Genomic DNA, 7,417 nt, shown 5'->3' with positions numbered 1-7,417 from the left:
TCTCATTCATATGTGGAATCTAATGAACCAAATAAACTTATGTACAAAATAGATCCAGAGGCATAGAAGCATGGAACAGACTGACAAATTTCAGAGGGAAGGCAGGGGTGAAGGGGGGGGGGGGCATCTGTAATATTTTCTACAATAAAGATAAATTAAAAAGAAAAAAATCCTATCATAAAAATATTGCATTAAAATATTAATTATATCAATTACTGAGGCTTTTGCCACCCCCTTAAATTTTGTTCTCTCTTCACTCTGCTCTGGATCCTACAAACCACTGACCCAGCCAAATGCTCTACACTATCTGTGACCCCAGTGGCATTTGAATGTGAGCATAGATATTCTCTTTCCCAACAATTCCTCACCTGCTACAGTTATGCCAGTTTAAGACAGAGGGTAAGAAGAATACTTTTGTCCACAATCCAGATCTCTTTCGCAGGCCACTCCTAGGAAATACACCTATAACCAAAATATGTAGGAGGGCTGCCCTAGCATGCACATTTTCAAAACTCTCTCTAGGTTATTCTGATTCATCATTGCTCTTCACCTCCCCCATCAGAATCATTGAGCTAGATCATATAGCTACTCCCAGTGTTACTCAAAGTATGGTCCTCAGACCAACAGCCACAGCATCGCCTGGATGTTTGTAAGAAATGCATGTACTCAGGTCCCATCCTAGAGCAACTAAAACAGCAATTTGGGGAAGAAGCCTGGGATCCAGGTTTTTAAAAAGGTCTCTGGGAGATTCAGATGCAGGCTAACATTTGAGAAATGTGGATGCTGTAAATAATCATCCATCCACTAATGAGTTTGGGACAACCAGTAGAGGACCACCTACAACCTGGATAGTTAAGATTACCTCCAGAAACAAGTATAGGGCTGGCCTGACTTCCTCTTGGGGAGAGAGGTAGGAGGGTCCGGCAGGAGTGATGTCATGTCAGCCACAATATCCCAAGGACAAAGACTTGGCCAAGCAGATGATTTCCTGGGGTAGCAAGGAAACAGAAAACATGATACTGAGAGCAAGTTATATGATTAGGAATGCCAAGGGTGGGAAGCAGAAATACTAAATCTTTTTAGAGTTCAATGTAAGGTCTGAGGCCAGACTCCCCCCCGCCCCGCCCCCCAAAAAAACAACACAAAACAAAACCACAACAACAAACAACAACAAAACAATAGTCCTGACTAGGATTCTGAGACCATCTGTAGAGGAGTCTGTGAAGTCTTGTGCTATTTTTATTGATGCATGAGTGTGATGGCCTGGCTAAAGGCATAAGGGCAGAGAAAGAAGGGTGAGACTGAAATGGGCATGAAAGTGTGTGCAGTGTTTTAGGCTCCCCAATTACACTGCCCCAGCCATGACTTACTGTCCTTTTTTTCAAAACAGATGCCACTGGACTATTCCCAAAGGATGCATTTCTCTATAGTCTTGGTACTAAAAAGATATAAAATGATATAAAAAGATATAAAAGCCACAAGTCGAATATCTTAAAATTTAAGCTATGGTGAGAAACGAAAAAAATCTCAACCCAAATGTAAGGTTTATTCTAATTGTACTTTATTTGTGCGGTTCTTTACACAGAAGGAACATTTATTAGATATTAGCTGATTGGGGATTACAAATGAAAAACCCAACTTATGAAATCACAGTTATGATGAAAATATAATTTTGCAGAGTATAAAGGTGATTGAAATAGGCAGGACCATCATGAACAGGCAAGTCTGGGATGGTGGAGTCAGAAGTTTGGACTCCCCAGAGTTGAAAGAACAAGTTAAGGGGGAGGGGCGGATGGTCCCAGTCAGAGCAGGAGGAGGGCTTCTTACTAGGAAACCTGCCTGGAGGGCATCAGTGGCTGTCCCATCACCAGCTCAAACTCCTCATGGCCAAAGCAGAATCATAAATCACTGTCCCCCCCCTCCAAAATCCTTGTCATTTTACACGGCAAGCTTTACATATCCTATGGCCTTCAGTCAGAAGAGCTTCCCTCGCCCCTCCTAGCAAAAGGAAGCTAGCTGTACTTTATGTTGAGACTGTTCTCAGATTACCTCGCCTCTGAAGCCCTCACTGGTCTCTCAGTCCATTGTCCCCGCCACCCACAAACGACTTCTCCTTCATAATCTAAACCCTCTCCCAATATATGTGGGATTTTTATTGTTGGGTTTTTTTTTTCATTGATTTTAGAGAGAGAGAGAGACAGAGAGAAACATTGATGTGAGAGTGAAACATTGACTGGTTGTCTCCTGCACTCCCACTACAGGGGATCGAGTCCACAACCCGGGCATGTGCCCTAGTCAGGAATCGAACCAGTAACTTCTTGGTAGATGGGGCAATGCCCAACCAACTGACCCACACCGGCCAGGGCAACATATATTTTTAAAATGCATATTTCTCTATAGCTGTTTATAAGTTTACTTCTCCCAATCGACTATGACCTATTTGAAAGTAAAAACAAAATTCTATATACTAGGCCCTTGGTACATAGTAAGAGCTTAACAATTATGTGCTAAAAAAATAAATAGAGACGCAAAATAGAGATTCAGAACGATGCCCTTGCATAGAATTGTTGGAGAACGGAAAATAAGAAGACTTGGTGCAAAACGGGCACTGCCAGAGGAGAAGGCATTAGAGATGATCTCTCCCCTGACCTTTATACTTAAGTATAAGCTTGGCGTCAGGTCTTTGGGGAGGCCTGGAAGCTGACTCTAATCCCAGGAGGAGTGACAGGGAAAGATGTGCTTTATGAATTGTGACTTCAAGAGGCATTTTGGGTGGAAGGTAATGGGGTTGGGGTGGGGTAGAGAGGCCATGCCTTCATCTTAGAATTTTTTATCCTGAGATGGAGAGGTCTAGTCAAGAAATGGCTATTGAGAGTAATGTCTGTCCTCTAGATAAGAGACAGGTAAAAGGTGCATCCATTGTCCAGTCTGCTAAACAAACTAGAATGTGGGCTGAAATTCTACTCGGGGTAAAAGAATTTGCATGTGGCTGGTACTCTCCATCGCCTCTCTCAGGAACAGAGGGCGAGACTCAAATGGCTACAGGGTGATAACTGAGTGACACCGGCATGTGTGACAGATAAGACGTAGTGTGAAGTGAGGACAATAGGAGGCACTTCCTGTATCAAGGACCCCCACAAACTGCTACCCACAGCCACTGCTCAGCTTCCGATGATAATTTCTATGCAGGAATATGGGCCCATGGTTGCCAGATCTCTCTTATTTTGATGAGAGGCAGAAATCCAGATATAGAATACAATTTCTCAATTTCAAAAGGTAGACAATGATCAATTTATTTTAAATTACACTAAATTACACTTGGGCTTGCATTGTACAGACCAACAATACCCATCTGAAAGCTGAATCTGGATTCTGAGTTATTAGTTCGTAATACACATGCTTTGAAAGGAGAAAGAGATACTCCAAGGGCCCTTATTCATTCATTCATTCATTCATTCATTCAGAGGGTGGAATTTACTCAACATGATCCAGAGCTTCCCCTTCATCTTGTTACCTGGCTCTGAACATGGCTTTGATACCCCCATGGTCTTGTCTGCTCAAAATCTACCCTTCTATTAACATCTTCCAGGAGGAAGATCATCTAAACGTCTTAAAAACAGAATATCAGCCCATTCACTGTACAGGGAATCCAGTTAAGGGCTGTTTTTCTTACTCAGTTAATAAAATAAAAGTGGACAAGCATTAACATTTGGTGTACTCAGTTGGAGCCTGGAGAAGGGAGATATCTTACCTGAGCTTCCATAAAAAAGTATAAAGATTTGCCCACAGGCTACGTTAGAGAAATAAAAATCAAAGTGAAGTGCACTTTTCTTAAGATAAAAAAAAGATGGGTCTATAAAGTTTCATTTCAAATATGTGGCACCGAGTGGCACTGGCCTAGATTTCCACTGGGCAAGTTTTCACCTACAAGTACATTGACAGAAAACATTGCTGGGTGGTACATGGGGATGGTAGTTCGGAGGGTGGGTGAAGACGGGAGAGGTAGAGGAATCAGAGACATTCTCAGAGCAATTAGAGAAATTTTATTAAGTGACGCAGAGGCAGAACTGAAAAAACAAACTTAGTTGATCAAATGCAAGTTTAAGTGGATGTTCTCACTCAAACAGTTTTTTTTTAAATACAGCAATATTTGTAAGCCCCAGAAGATGGAAGCTGAAATGGTTTTAAATAAATTTTAACTCATTTTGCATTCACATAGGAGGAGAGGAGGGAGACGATTTTACTGGTTTACAGGAGAAAGAGTCTAAGGGTTTCTGTAGTAGAGAAAGAAGTTGATTTCAGCTCAGACAGATTTTTTTAAGCTTCAAGGGGTTGTGTCTGGGCTAAGACAGGTGTGCTATTCCTAAAGTCCTACCAAACAGGGAGTGTCAAGATATTTCAGGGCTGCTCAGGTCCTGAGGGGCCCATAGAACTCAGACCATAAGCAACTATAAAGACTGCCTGTTTCTGGACCCCTTGCTTGTGATCAGCCTTCCAGATTGAGGAGTGTAACATCAGCACAGTTCAAAGTAAATTCTTCAAGGGGAGATTAGGAATCAGTGAGGATTGATTGGCGTGTGTGTGTGAGGGGGATGAAGAGAGAGAGAGAGAGAGAGAGAGAGAGAGAGAGAGAGAGAGAGAGAGAGAGAGTTCTCATTAGGGGGCGATCTGTGATTTGCCAGCCTCGCTGCTCCTGCTGCTGCTGCCTGGCTGCGGCTGCATGGTCCGTCAGCACTTGAACAGGGCTGCGAGGCTCAGCGGAACTGCAGTTCTGAAGACTGGGCACTGCTAAGTGGGCTCCCAGTCAAACAAAGTGGATGAGAATTCCTGCAGGTTTGGAAACTTGGACTTCTCACTGCTTCATTCACCCAGAGAAGCAGGCAGCGCTACAGGAGAAAAGGTAAGAGAAGAGATTGCTCTTTCCTGGGTGGGTAGGTCAGGGGGCTCAAAGGAGATGGAGGCTCAGAGGCTTGCTTTTTGCCTAGCAGAGGGATCTCACCCGCGGAGAGCTGAGGAGGCAGATGCTGATTTCCTATCGGGCTTGATCACTGAGCCCCTTGGCTCCCTTCGCCCCATCTCTCCCGCCTCGTACCTTTCTTTATTTATACTTTCCCAAGCATCTGAGAGGTTTCTTGGTATCTATTTTTCAGTTAGCAAATATTGTTTAGTTTTTCCCTCTGAGCACTTTTTTAAAACAGGGAGCTCTTTCTGTGTCTCATTTCTTAAGCATTTTTCTCCATGAAATGGGTCCCTCTTACTATAAGCTGTTCGAAACAGTTTCTCCATCCTACACTAGAGCTGCACTAAAAGGAGTTTTCAGAAGTATGCAGGAGCCCCATTCTTGCAGAAAAAGGGGAGGTGAAAGGAGAGGAGGTGAGGGTTTCTGGGCAATCCCTGGATTTGAATGAGGCTGTGAATGAATGCGGACTCTTGCTCTTCACAGGGGAAGGGAAACACTGTGATCAAGGCAGGACACTGGAAAGAGAATGTTTTGAGAAGTGTCTCAGAGAAAGTTCAAGCCACTGAAGATGGAGAACGAGACAGTAAGCGAACTGAACCAGACACAGCTCCAGCCCCGAGCAGTGGTGCCCCTAGAATACCAAGTGGTCACCATCTTACTTGTGCTCATCATTTGTGGTCTGGGCATTGTGGGCAACAGCATGGTAGTCCTCGTGGTCATGAGAACCAAGCACATGAGGACCCCCACAAACTGCTACCTGGTGAGTCTGGCAGTGGCCGATCTCATGGTCCTGGTGGCCGCAGGCCTACCCAACATCACAGACAGTATCTACGGCTCCTGGGTCTACGGCTATGTTGGCTGCCTCTGCATCACTTACCTCCAGTACTTGGGCATCAATGCTTCGTCCTGTTCAATCACAGCCTTCACCATTGAGAGGTACATAGCGATCTGTCACCCCATCAAAGCCCAGTTTCTCTGCACATTTTCCAGAGCCAAAAAGATCATCATCTTCGTCTGGGCTTTCACATCCATTTACTGTATGCTCTGGTTCTTCTTGCTGGATCTCAATATTAACACCTACAAAGATGCTATCGTGGTGTCCTGTGGCTATAAGATCTCCAGAAATTACTACTCACCTATTTACCTAATGGACTTTGCTGTCTTTTACTGTGTGCCCATGATCCTGGCCACTGTCCTCTATGGATTTATAGCTAGGATCCTCTTTTTAAATCCCATACCTTCAGATCCTAAAGAAAACTCTAAGACGTGTAAAAACGGCTCAACTCCTCAGAACAAGAATTTGAATTCAAAGACCTCTAATAGGTGTTTCAACAGCACAATATCTTCAAGACGACAGGTAAGCAAACCTGAACATCTAGGTCCATGGAGGAAATGTGGGCGAGAGTTCCTTGTGAGATGGGATCAACTTTGCCCTCCTTAGCCGATGCCTAAACCAAAATACAATCATGCAAACATTTCACAGTGTAAGCTTCTGCTTTACATAATAAATCCATCTCTAAAGCAACTGAAGATCTAAAAATAGATGGGGAGATGTTAATAGCACATCAGCGGGTACTAGTTTAGGTGTTATTAAAGTATAAGGAACTATAAACAGAAGTCCTAGAAATCCACCTTGAAAATGTCTGCGCCTCTCTGGGAAATGGTATCAAAATATTTATACCCTTTCTGGCTTCTGTAGGGGGCAGCTAGATATCTTTTAAGAATTCTATTGCACGGCAAAGATTTGATAAGATAGCTTGAGAAAAGGTGAGATAAAACAATAATGAAACTTTTCCTACCCTTCTATAGTTGCCCACGACTGAGACACAGGACTGAGGGGGTTCCAGGACTTGCTTTAGTCTCAGTGGGAAAGATTTTATCACCCTCTACCCCTGCCAGGCCCCCACAAGTGTGTCAGCCTGCAGAAGCTGAGAATGCACTTTGCTCAGGCAATGTTCTGATAAAAAGTCTAACACCAAGCTGAACTTGATACACACACACACACACACACACACACACACACACACACACACACGATTGCATTTTAAAAAATGTATGTTTTTCCTACTAAAGCATAACTAAAAAGCCCTTTATGCTTTCAGATCATCTGAATCCCCAGGTGGCTACAGCTGGATAGTAGTTTCACTAGTGAGTGAAGCACAACTTCAGTTACAGTAGATATGGTTTTTAAGAAAATATAGGAAAAATACATTTATATCAGGTACATATTTATCTATATTTACACAATTGTTCTAAGTTACTTATGAACTCAGCTTTAAGTTCCTTTCTTTCTTTGCTAAACAGAATAAACACATGATAAACATTTATGCTCACAGCTGAAAAAGAAATGAAATCAACCACACTGGCTCTTTCAAATAGTGTGTGTGTGTGTGTGTGTGTGTGTGTGTGTGTGTGTGTGTGTGTCTGTGTGTAGAATATAATTCTTCTTGTGTACAT

At 43.0% G+C, this 7,417-nt stretch overlaps 1 protein-coding gene across 1 annotated transcript in view; it reads left to right on the top strand.

Annotated features, from left to right (window-relative positions):
* Positions 1 to 5,442: 5,442 nt before the first annotated feature.
* Positions 5,443 to 7,417, top strand: part of TRHR (thyrotropin releasing hormone receptor) — a 33,924-nt gene continuing 31,949 nt past the window's right edge. The window contains exon 1 of the mRNA XM_006753907.1: positions 5,443 to 6,317. Within this exon, the coding sequence (XP_006753970.1) occupies positions 5,529 to 6,317 (789 nt within the window). The 5' untranslated portion in view covers positions 5,443 to 5,528. The remainder of the gene's footprint in view (positions 6,318 to 7,417) is intronic.

Source organism: Myotis davidii, unplaced genomic scaffold (genome assembly GCF_000327345.1).
Source record: "Myotis davidii unplaced genomic scaffold, ASM32734v1 scaffold1012, whole genome shotgun sequence".
Lineage (NCBI taxonomy): Eukaryota > Metazoa > Chordata > Mammalia > Chiroptera > Vespertilionidae > Myotis > Myotis davidii.
This window is presented reverse-complemented; position numbering and strand designations above follow the sequence as displayed.